Source organism: Embiotoca jacksoni, unplaced genomic scaffold, assembly GCF_022577435.1.
Source record: "Embiotoca jacksoni isolate LCO1_2020_lvr unplaced genomic scaffold, fEmbJac1.0.p SCAF_17, whole genome shotgun sequence".
NCBI classification, from domain to species: Eukaryota; Metazoa; Chordata; class Actinopteri; family Embiotocidae; genus Embiotoca; species Embiotoca jacksoni.
The window spans coordinates 13,273,347-13,285,009 of NW_027185307.1; the positions used below are offsets into that span (position 1 = coordinate 13,273,347).

The 11,663-nt window shown below is 44.5% G+C and overlaps 2 protein-coding genes across 2 annotated transcripts; one reads left to right on the forward strand and one right to left on the reverse strand.

Moving 5' to 3' along the window:
• Positions 1–449: 449 nt before the first annotated feature.
• On the reverse strand, positions 450–3,147 carry rpl21 (ribosomal protein L21). Its single transcript, XM_069151725.1, has 6 exons — positions 3,091–3,147; positions 2,371–2,449; positions 2,193–2,254; positions 1,676–1,788; positions 916–1,066; positions 450–577 (listed from the first exon to the last, which is right to left on the reverse strand). The coding sequence occupies exons 2-6, from the start codon at positions 2,435–2,437 to the stop codon at positions 488–490; spliced, it is 483 nt and encodes a 160-aa protein (XP_069007826.1). The 5' UTR covers positions 2,438–2,449; positions 3,091–3,147; the 3' UTR covers positions 450–487.
• Positions 3,148–4,164: 1,017 nt separating this feature from the next.
• On the forward strand, positions 4,165–10,657 carry usp12a (ubiquitin specific peptidase 12a). The gene is made up of 9 exons (XM_069151730.1): positions 4,165–4,388; positions 5,567–5,647; positions 5,752–5,965; positions 6,157–6,392; positions 7,681–7,757; positions 8,383–8,466; positions 8,575–8,772; positions 9,516–9,594; positions 9,713–10,657. The coding sequence occupies exons 1-9, from the start codon at positions 4,341–4,343 to the stop codon at positions 9,812–9,814; spliced, it is 1,119 nt and encodes a 372-aa protein (XP_069007831.1). The 5' UTR covers positions 4,165–4,340; the 3' UTR covers positions 9,815–10,657.
• Positions 10,658–11,663: the final 1,006 nt, after the last annotated feature.

Consider the following 11,663-nt stretch of genomic DNA (forward strand, 5'->3'; position numbering starts at 1 on the left):
TAAACAAGCTACTTTTGCATTTATGACTGGATACTCTCAACAGTCAGTTACTTTGACTTAAATCCAATACTTTTACGTTTTATAATTTCAGTACACTGGCATGTTTCTGCAGAACTGTTTTAATGCACGACATCCACTTGACAAAGTATTGTTTCCGTGTGCTACTACATTTACTGAAAGATCTAAATACACCTACTGTGCCTTATTTACTGCTGTTCAATGACACCATGTATTGATGGGAAATCTGTTCGGTTCTGTGGACCCGGCAGATGCAGGTGTGCAGGTGTGCGTGCTTGTGACATGGGTACCGCTCACTCTCAGATCGCCGGTGAAATAAAAAGTGCATTTGATTTCATTTTTGAGCAATCAAAGGAGGAGAATCATCACCGAGTGACGGCCCATCATGCCACTTTATAAAATGTGTGAAAAGACGACAACAGGACAGGGAGCATGTGTACAAATATTTGTTTTAATTTTGTTGAGCACTTTATGCCATGAACTCGTAGGGGATGGGCTCCAGCAGCTGGGGCTCGTTTTTCTTGGTGCTGACAAAGTGAGCCTCACGGGGAGGAGCAGGCTGAGGAGGTGAGAACAACAGAAAGAAATTCTCAGGGACTCAAAAGTCATATTGAGGCCAACTGCATTCATCATAGAAATTATAACACGGTGACACGTTGACCCTCAAGTTTGATATTTTCCAGACATTTTGTTGAACAGATTTTCAGTGGTTTTAATTTGATATGTGCTCACAGAGAGGCTGGATAAATCCACTTGGTCTCATCCTTGGGAACATAATCAATTCCTTATCAGAACATGTTTAACAGCACATATGAAAGATCCCCTATTCATCCATTACACTAAAGTCAATTGAAGTTGCCCACAATAAAAGGAAACGAGTCATTTCAGATGCGTTACCTGGCGCTTCAGCTCCACCCAGCTGCCCTTCTGCTTGGCCTCCAGCTTCTTGCTCTCGTTCGCTTTGACGCGCTGCAAGAAACTGTCTCTGCTCTTTGAGTGCTTCACGTGCTCAATGCGCACATTAATCCTCTTGGCCAGGATCTTTCCTCTGTGAGAGACAGAAAGATGAATTCATATGAAATACATTTATAAAAAAAAAAAAAAAAAAAAAAAAACTGAACAAAGTTTTAAACAAAACTGTTTTAATATCTGAACTACTCGGTTGTCTCCTCAATACAAGCCCAGGACGAAACAGGAAGTTAGGCTGGGTTGCTTAAGGATGAGCTATTTTTCCCCACATGAATGACCACTGAGGACAGAGAGGTTCCTGGTGGCAAAGTGTAGATGGGGTTACCATCCCGCTCACTAAATGAAGTCTATGACCAAACACACACCAGAGACTAAAGACCGGCGTTTTTATTTTCCAGACAAAATTTCAAGATGCTCAGAATGTTTTCTTAAGATTGCAACTGGACATCTTTTAATGGGACAATAATCTTTTACATAATCAGCCTTAACTAATCCGAGACTCAAGAAATCACACCGGGTTGGTTTTCTTTCATTTTGAGTCGTTCACTGGCTCATGAATCAATTCAACTAAACATTAAATGCTTTTACTTTGGAGGAGTTTTATGTCCTCTGGTGTGTGCCAGCTCAAAGACACACAAGTTCACATAATCACATTATGTCACAGCACAAAGGCCATTTTCATACTTACTTGACCTGCTTGTTGACAATGATGCCGACAGCATGTTGGGTTACATTGTAGACACGTCCTGTCTTGCCGTGGTAGCATTTATGAGGCATTCCTTTCTGAATGGTACCTGTGCCCTGGAAAGAAATCACATTTGACAACGTCACAACGATAACAAATTCAGAAATCACCATTTAATCCTTTTTTCCTGTTAGGTCACAACAGCACAAAACCAACTGAAGCAAAACAGGGTGAGAGTGCCACTCCCTGAGTGAATTGGTAAATATTTACTTTGATACACAAATAATTAGCATTTGCTTTGGCAGATAAAAAAAACAAAATTCCAGTTACAGCACTTTATGATACAAGATTAAGTTTACTAATATTATAATATTAAAAAAAAAAAAGGAACCTTACATTTCACTCTGGGCATTTTAACAAATAACTCAACAATATTTAAGCTCGATTCTGCAAAGTAGTTTAATTTAAACACATGTCAACGCCACTGAACCACATAATTCAAGTCTTTTCTATGTCCCACCTTGATGTCAACGATGTCGCCCTTCTTGTAGATGCGCATGTATGTGGACAGAGGGATCGGGCCTTTACAGAACACAAAGACAGCTTAGTTCAGGTCTTATAAACAAACAAACAAACAAAAACCTGGTTAACTGAACGGTGCAGCCTGATTCAATGATTTAACTTTAAATTACACTCACCATGCTTGCGGAAGGGCCGGCTGAACATGTACCTGGTCCCCCTCCTCTTGCCTCTGGTGTTCGTCATGATGCCTGATTACTGGGGAGAAATAAAACGGAGTCACGACGGAGGCCGAAGATTTCCCTTTAAAATGTAAACATCACCCATCAAGTTTAAAATGAGACGTCAATATAGGAGTCTGGTTTTTATATTTTTTTATTATTATTATTTATTTATCTGACTAAATAAAAAAAAGAGCTAATCGCGACTGAACAGCTGGTCCAAGTGAATTACAACAAAACTAGTTTAAGTTTATCTGTCAGCAACGCAAAGAAAAATAAAAAAATAAAAACACACCGGTGTTATTAGATTTAGAGCAATTTAGCAAAGCTGCTAACGGCAGTATTATGAAATACATCTACGTGCAGGTTAACGGGGGCCTCTTGTTATTAGATTGTCTTGTAAAGGACAGAAGAATAAAGAAAAACAGCGGGTTTCAGCAGCATTTAGAGATTCAGGAAAATACTGACACTGAAAACGACTCTTGAGCCGAGCAGGCCCACATGGGGAGCCACGCTGCTCGCTTTAAACGGACAATTTCACTCTCAGCTACCGCTTTTTTCCATCCAATAATAACCCAACATGGTGTAAGGAAATATCTGCACTGCGTATATGCACGAAATTGTCAAAGTGGGCAATATTCAAGGAGAAATATATAATTTTCACGGAGAACATCTTACCCCCGGTCTCTACAAGATGGCGGGTACGGCGGAAAGAGAGATCCGAGGTCCTCAAACTCCGCCTCGTGAAATACAATTCAGGCAGACCGGGATTTTGCCTGACCTAAATTGACTGAGCCTAAAGGCGTAACAAGTGGGCCTACGTGTTATAAAAACAAATAAACAGTAGTGGTATGTCCTTTATTTAAGAAAAGTACGAATACCACACTGTGAAAATACTCCGCTCAAAATTAAAGTCTTGCAGACTTTTATAAATGCAGTTAAGGTCTCAAAGTACACACTCTGTCGTAAATACTTACTGCCAGAGTTTTATTATAAGGTATTTTAATATTACAGTTGAATTAATGTGTTTTTTTTTTCAGTGCTGTATTTATTTAAGGTCGTGCTAATTTTAACTTTAAGTAGCCAACTCTGGGTTCGTTTAATTTACAGTAATGTATCATACTCCACAAGGTCATTATATGTGTGTATTGTTTCTGCTCAGTAAGAACCACATAGCTCTAAAAAAAAAAAAAAGTCAGAAAAACAATGCATTTTACAGCAAATCCGTGTTTTGTTTAAAAGTAGTTTATTCATCTTAAAAAGTAGGCGATTTCTCTTAAACACAAGGGGGCATCTAATATGAAAAACTGTCATCTTAAAATGAACTAAAGCTGTTAGACAAATGTAGTGGGGGTAAAAAAAATTACAATATTTTGCCTCTGAGATTTAGTGGAGGAGAAGTATTGTTGTATAAAAAGGAAATAGTCAAGTAAAGTACAATTACCTCAAATTTAACTTCGTTTCGATCCACCACCGTATGTAAGTATGTACGTTTCTATTAAAGTCAACAATAAATCGGCGGTTCGTTTATTAGGAAATAGGAAATAATAATTCTTGAGTGTTTTTATTTTAAATTTTTATTTAATTTGTAAAAAGTTCTTTTCACTAGAAACAGGTTTAAAAAAAATAAATAAAAAAATAAAAAAATTGTACGTTGGGGCACTTACGCGTCACACGCAACTATTGACGCGGTGCGCATGCGCGACATTTAAGGCAAGGCTTAACTTGAATTGTATCTATACCGACGAGCGACCGTTTCCCACGAGCGCGATTTGACCGAAGACGGAAGCGACAAGCAGCGAACGCTCTCGCGCCCGTTGCGCCTTTTCCCGTCGCGAGCTCAGCAGAATCGCCAGCCTGCGGTCACGAGGGGAGTCAGCTCAGTCCTCGAGCGCGCGGCGGTGTCGGCGGAAGATGGCGTTAGTCGAATGGAAATCCTAATGACAGTCTCCAAATTTGCCTCTTTTTGTACCATGGTGAGTCCGACCTGGAAGGTGATACCGAACCCGGGACTTCCTTGTTATTGGCTTTTTTATTTATTTATTTATTTATTTATTTTAAACCCGTGTGATTTATACACGTTAATTCTGGTGTCTGTGCTAGCTAAGCAGTTTCCCGTCCTTCGCCGAGCCTTCCTCTCTCTTCTTGATAAACACCGTGTTGACCGTGTTCAACTCGTAGCCCGGCGACTTATTTAGCTTTACACACACATACACATACATATATATATATATATACATATATATATATATATATATATATATATATGTATGTGTATGTGTGTGTATCTCAGCTGCAGCACGGTGACAGCGCACCCGCCTGCAGCAGAGATCCGCCGCTAACGAGCTAAGGTAACTAGAAAGCTAAACCAGCGGTGCAGCTTTGCCAACAACTGGAGCACAGCTGGATAAAAACGCTGCGTGACTTCGGACCGGACGACGATTTATCCTCCGTACGGGTTAGGGTGGGGGAGGGGGGGGGGGGGACATTGGGAGAAAAAGAAAAGCTAAGTTGGTGTCTCGGCCTCTGGCAAACTACCAGATATTATTAACGCAGGCAATGACGACATGGTTTTAACATTAGCTGCGCAGTTGTGGACCATGTCCATGTCCATGTCCATGTCCACTGCACGGTTTGTTGCTGTCTACACACCGTTTAAAAAAAACAACAACCTACAGGAGGAATATACATCCCCGTGTCTTCTGCAAACTTCAGAAACCCTCTGAATATTTTCTGTGCTGCTGACACATGCAATTTTTTATTTATTTATTTATATATATTTTTTTCCTCCAATCCCGGCCGAGGTTTACGTTTCAAAGCTTCCTGGGATGTGTGTAAGTGCTGGACAGGGACAGAGTACCTTTACTGTCAGGTGGTGAATAATAATAATAATAATAATACGGACTTTTAGCTCTAATGGTAAAAAAAAAAAAAAAAAAAGGACCCAGTGAAGGTGGTAAGGGGGGGAAATGTGTAGTGTTTGAGTTTAAAGCGCTCGTTAGTCTCCTGTTTTATTGCAGCAAATAATGACCTTGAAAATGTCAAACTGCTGAAATCTAATGCACTAGTGGTGCTGATGTGAAAGTGAAAGTGAAATCAAGAGTTTGTCTTGTCCGAGGAAAATAAGCGATATGTTTGCTTTGTGCATTTAAAGGGCGCCAATGCCTCTGCTCTGGAGAAAGAGATTGGATCTGAGCAGTTTCCTGTCAATGAGCACTACTTTGGTCTGGTCAACGTAAGTTATGAATGATACACTGTGCAGACTTTTTTTTTTTGGATCCATTTCCTCCTGATAGATGCTCCCAACTGATTCTCCCGTGCGCTTCATGTGATTTTTAGTTTGGGAACACCTGTTACTGCAACTCGGTGCTGCAGGCTCTGTACTTCTGCCGGCCGTTCCGGGAGAAGATCTTGGCGTACCGCAGTCAGCCGCGGCGGAAGGAGAACCTGCTCACCTGCCTGGCGGACCTGTTCCACAGTATTGCCAACCAGAAGAGGAAAGTGGGCGTCATACCACCCAAGAAGTTCATCACACGGCTGCGTAAGGAGAACGGTGAGAGGAAACTGATCGACGTAGGAAGATTTGGTGTGTTCAAAAGAAGCCGTAGACGCGTGAAACCGTCACTTTTAACGGCCGCTCAATCCTGCAGACACTAAAACAGCCAGAACATCCTGTTGTACCTGCTGTACTTGTAGAAAAGCTGAATTACAACTCTAAAGTCTCTCCCCTTTTTTATTCCTCAGAGCTGTTTGACAACTACATGCAGCAGGATGCCCACGAGTTCCTGAACTACCTGCTCAACACCATCGCGGATCTGCTTCAGGAGGAGAGGAAGCAGGAGAAGACCAACGGTCGCCTCGCCAACGGCACGTTGGACTCCCAGAACAACAACAGCAACGCCACGCCTGCTCCCACCTGGGTCCACGAGATCTTCCAAGGCACTCTCACCAATGAGACCCGCTGTCTCACCTGTGAAACGGTGAGATGCTTCACCGCCGTTTTCATTTTTATTCACCCACCAAACCTGTCTGTCTCACAAAGAGAGTAACTACATGTACCAGGATGCAGTGCGTGAGTTTCAGTGTGTCCGTTCCCCCTTTTTTTATTTTTTTTTTTATATTTTTTTTTTAAAGTCTCTCCTCTTGTCCAATGAACAATAAAACGTGACGCAGGCTAACGATATTGTTTGCCGGGAGCAAAAGACGCCAAAGAAGATGGTTATTTATCGGGAAGCTACTCGTACCGAACAGATACTGAGAAATTAGCATCTGTTGTAAACACAAACAACACAACGTGTCGAAGGAAATCGCTCGGACAAAAAAAAAAAAAAAAAAAAAAAAGAGTGTCAAGCGACGAAATACTCACGAGCGGTCGTCTGCCCTCAGCCAGGCTGGTTTTAGTCGTCTTTTCCGGTTTATCTTCGGTATCGTGAAGAAGGTCTCTGGCCAGGTCAGGAGTAAAACTTTCATGCATATTAACTCACGCCCAGCTCTCTCTCTCTCTCTCTCTCTCTCTCTCTCTCTCTCTCTCTCTCTCTCTCTCTCTCTCTCTCTCTCTCTCTCTCTCTCTCTCTCTCTCTCTCTCTCTCTCTCTCTCTCGTCGGCTTCAGCAACATCATCCAACATAAACCGCCCACGCTTGAAATTCATTGCAGCAGAATGATTCAGTTCCCGTCGGCTTCGGAGGGCCGTCTGAGCAAAGGCGCCGCCCGTCACTCGTCGCTTTGGCAGCGCACTTTCTGGACGATTCCCGCCGACCGTATCGTCTCGCGGCGCGACCGCAGTCGATACGACTGAATGTCCGAGTCGGCCAAAACGCTGTCAAATGTGTCCTCGTCCGTTACGTAATCTCCAGTCGTGTTTAGAGACGCCGACCCAGACCCGACCTCGGTTGGCTCGAACCGAAGTTCTTCCGGCCACCGACTTGGTCACACTTGTCAAGTGACACGACTGTTTCTGGGAGATTACCGATTTTGCAGCTGCTTCCCAGAGACAAAGAGAACATTAACAACAAGCGTCTCCGTTGTTCATACTATCTCCGGGATAGATGAAAATAAGGTTTGAAATCTGTCAATTGGTCCTTTTGAGCACGTTTTTAATCCAAGTGAATTAATTCTGCTGCTGATGTCAGGTTTTTAAAAAAAAAAAAAAAAAAAAAAAAAAGATTTGTATTGCCGTGATGCTCGTTGTGTTCTGTAAACACATGAACCTGTTCTCAGTATTATTCCAGACTAAGTCTTTATATGTTTTGTTTTTTTTCCGTCTCAGATAAGCAGCAAAGATGAGGACTTTCTGGACCTTTCTGTGGACGTAGAACAGAATACCTCCATCACACACTGCCTCAGGTAAAGCAACACCGCTGCATCAGGACTAGCAGCTGATCGACGATCTGCAATTCTTTTGAAAAACGACTCGTATTTCATGGTTCCAGACTCTCAAAGGGGAACATGTGCTGCCTGTGTTCGTCTTAAACTGTAGTAAACTGGATTTCTCTTTTGGACCATTGGTCAGACCAAAAAAAAAAAAAATAGTCTGAAGAGTCCACCCTTTGGGATTTGGGAAATTGAAAGGGACTTTTTTTTTTTTTACTCCTTCAGATATCTAAAAGACCAAATTAAACAAAAATCAAGACCATATAAATCAAGAAAAGGTAACTCTGGTTAATAGAATGATAAAAATGGAGAAAGTTTTTGCCACTTTTAACAGGATCTCTCCACTGCTGAAAATATTCTGTCTAAATTTTAGAAAAGGTAAACAACTATAAAAATGTAAATTTGTATGCATGCGTTTCAAATAATACTCCACAAAGTATTGTTTCCGTGTGATGTTTGTTTTGAGGCTGCTGGACATGTTTGGGGCAAAGATGATTTTTTTTTTTTTTCCATGATTAGTGGAGTTCTTCGAACCTCGAAGCAAAAGCGGAAGTCAGTGTGTTAAATATGGATGTTTTATTTTTGTGTGTCCTGTCAGAGGTTTCAGTAACACAGAGACGCTGTGCAGCGAGTACAAATACTACTGTGAAGAATGTAGAAGCAAGCAGGAGGCACACAAGAGGTCAGCATAAAGACTCATTCATCATGTGTGGATTTTAAAATGTACTTTGCATTCAAATAATGTGTCTCTTGTATTTTTATTTATTTATTTATTTATTTTAAAACGTAGGATGCGTGTGAAGAAGCTGCCGATGATCCTGGCTCTGCACCTGAAGCGCTTTAAGTACATGGAGCAGCTGCAGCGCTACACCAAGCTGTCCTATCGCGTCGTCTTCCCCCTGGAACTGCGCCTCTTCAACACCTCCGGGGACGCCACCAACCCCGAGAGGTTGTACGACCTGGTCGCCGTGGTGGTGCACTGCGGGAGGTGTGTAGGTGAACCGCGCGGCCCCCGGAGGGCGTAACGCCTCCGACCGTTGCCACGGCAACCCCGGAAGACACTGCGGGCAAATTTTTGTCGTTTCTAATAATAAAAAAAAAAATGCGTTTTGAGCCCCCTCGGCGACGGCACATCGCAATCTGAATCCCGTCTCGCGGGACAAAACGCAGACCGACATCGCGCGGCTCCGCCACACTTTTTTTTTTTTTTTTTTTCCTATCAGCATTGCTTCTCCGTGTCAGTGGGAGTTAGACTGCCTGTGTTTATTAAAAGTGTTTCCCTGCTTCGCGGCGAGTGCATGAAACAGACCGCAGCCCTCCGTGACTCTACGAGAGGAATAATAGAGTACGGAGAATATATTAAAAGGTCAAACCTGTCTGGAGCGGGGAGTCCTGCAGATGTAAATGATGTCCGAAGTCTCCCTCCGAGCCGAACTCCTGTCGGCCTGGGTTGAAGACCGAGCAGGGAGACGTATTGCGACGTTGAATTAAATAACGATGCACAATAATGATGTTCAACTGGGTCCTCCTCTTTTTTTTTTTTTTTGGCCAAGAGCCATATTAATGAGCCCCTTATATTGATTTCTTCTGAGGTGAACGTGTCTTCACGCGTCCACGTGGTCCTCAGAAGTGGCCTGTGGGGACACAAGTTGGGTGCGCGGAGCCTTTAAATTTCGGGTGGTCGAGGTTAAAGTTGACCGCGTGGCTAATAACGTCCTTATTTCTCTACAGCGGTCCAAACAGAGGTCACTACATTGCCATCGTTAAAAGTCACGACTTCTGGTTGCTGTTTGATGATGATATTGTAGAGGTGAGTGCGTGTCGACCTACGTCTGATTTAGTGTTCACAGCGAGCATTTATTTTTGAACGCTTCCGTTTTTTGTTTGTTTGTTTTTTCTAACCCTGCTCTCCGTTTCTACTCTCGTAGAAAATTGACGCCCAGGCCATAGAAGAATTCTACGGTCTCACTTCTGAGATTTCCAAGAACTCGGAGTCGGGCTACATCCTGTTTTACCAGTCCAGAGACTAACTGTGCTTCGCCACGGAAACCAGGAGACGCGCTCTGTTCCCTCTTTGTGGGGAGACTGTAAACGCACCACAGCAGCCCAATGCTGCCCCGCGCAGCTCGCAATTCAGACCTGTGCTTTTACGCACTTGGCGCTGCAGCTCAGCCCTGGAAGTCCCCCCCCCCCCCCCCCCCCACCCCCCTTATACCGACCAGCTCACCCTGCTGGCCTCCATGTCCCCTCCAACCCCCCGCCCTCACCCCCCCCCCCCCCCCCCATCCGCTGCTGCCGCCGCTGCTGCCGCCGCCGCCAGGACAATGAGACGACAGTGAATGAAAACTGATTGTTTTTAAAGACGTCGAATGAGGGTTGTACAGACGTTGGTCGGTTGTATGAGTGGCGTTCTAGTTTTTGCTTTTGGGTGTGGGGTGAATGGGTATTTAATAATTCATATGATGTAATATTGGCCGGGTGTCTTAACCTCTCCCCCCCCCCCCCCCACAATGTCACTCTGAACTGAGATGTACTGCCAGTGGATCATGTTTTTGATCATGGCTATGAGGGAGGGAGGGAGGTAGGACGGATTGGGGGTGGGGGTAGTGGTGGGGGGGGGGGGGGGTTGGGTGTCCCACTTACTGGGCTGTGTATTTCTACAGTGTACAGAATGGTATTTGTATAAATATTACAAGATAATATTATCATTGGAAAATGTTAGACCTTGAGAAGATGTATTAACACTATGGTGCACTTTTGATACTGTTTTGTAGGTGTTGGCAAGCTTAATGTGAGGGTTTGCTTGAAAAGGCCTGTTGTGAAACGATCATTTTCTGTTTTAAAGAAAAAGAAATAAAGCCAGTAAGATTGAAGCAGCAGGGCGTGCTCTCTTTTCTGGGTCCCACAGGTGCGCACTGATGACTCACGGGGGGTGGGGGCGGGGGGGGGGCCTCAACGTCGCCCCTTAGCGGTGCTACCTGGTACTCCCGCTTTCCCACTGCAACAGGAGCTGGTTTTAATCCATGGAGAGCCATAAACGCAGGTGCTTTGGGAAAAAAAAAAAAAAAAAAAAAAAAAAACGCGCACAAGCCGACGCGCTGCTCGGTCAGCTGACGGCGGTCTGATGCAGGTCAGCCGGTCAGCCGAGGTGCGCCGGAGGCAGCGCTGCGGGAGACACGACAAGAGAAGATGGAGGACACGGGAGTGGGAGAAACGGGAGGAGGGAGGGGAGGAGCAGGTTGGTGGCACACATCAGGGTTGCTGTTAATAGCGCAGACGGGACAGGAATAGCAGGGCGTCGCAGGAGGAGAGCGAGTCTCTGCGTCCAGCATCTTCAGATCTGAAACAAGAGTCAGGCCGCAAAACAAAAACAAAACATCGCTGAAACTTAACAACAACAACAACAAAAAAAGGCCGCAGATTATGTGCACCGGAGCACGCGTGGTCACGCGGACCGTAATAAACCTTATTAGATGAGGAGAGACGCGTTTGACTGTTAAAGCGCGGACACCTGGACACACTCACACCTGACTTTGTCCTCGAGACAACACGGACGAGACATCCGAGCTCTTTTAACGGAGTTCAACCCGGTCTCTGGCAGTCTGGCCCATTTGGGACTCCTCCTTCATCATCGACCCACCCCCCCTCCCACACACACACACACACACACACACACACACCCACCCCTCCTCTCCTCCTCAAACGCGCGCACACACACACACCTCCTCGTCTTCTCTTCCGCCGCTGCTCCTCTCGCTGCTCCCCGCACAGCCGCAGTCCACGGCGATGCGCCGTTAACGGCAGAGCCGCTCCGCGCTCTTTTCTTCTTCTTCTCCTCCTCCTTCTTCTTCTTCTTCTTCCATCACCCCCCCCCTCCTC

Coding starts and splice junctions, on each gene's coding strand:
- rpl21 (XM_069151725.1), bottom strand. CDS start 2,437: ATGACGAACACCAGAGGCAAGAGGAGGGGGACCAGGTACATGTTCAGC. Junction 2,255..2,370: donor CCGGCCCTTCCGCAAGCATG/GTGAGTGTAATT, acceptor TGTTCTGTAAAG/GCCCGATCCCTCTGTCCACA. Junction 1,067..1,675: donor ATTGTCAACAAGCAGGTCAA/GTAAGTATGAAA, acceptor TGTCTCTCACAG/AGGAAAGATCCTGGCCAAGA.
- usp12a (XM_069151730.1), top strand. CDS start 4,341: ATGGAAATCCTAATGACAGTCTCCAAATTTGCCTCTTTTTGTACCATG. Junction 4,389..5,566: donor TTGCCTCTTTTTGTACCATG/GTGAGTCCGACC, acceptor GTGCATTTAAAG/GGCGCCAATGCCTCTGCTCT. Junction 8,467..8,574: donor AAGCAGGAGGCACACAAGAG/GTCAGCATAAAG, acceptor TTTAAAACGTAG/GATGCGTGTGAAGAAGCTGC.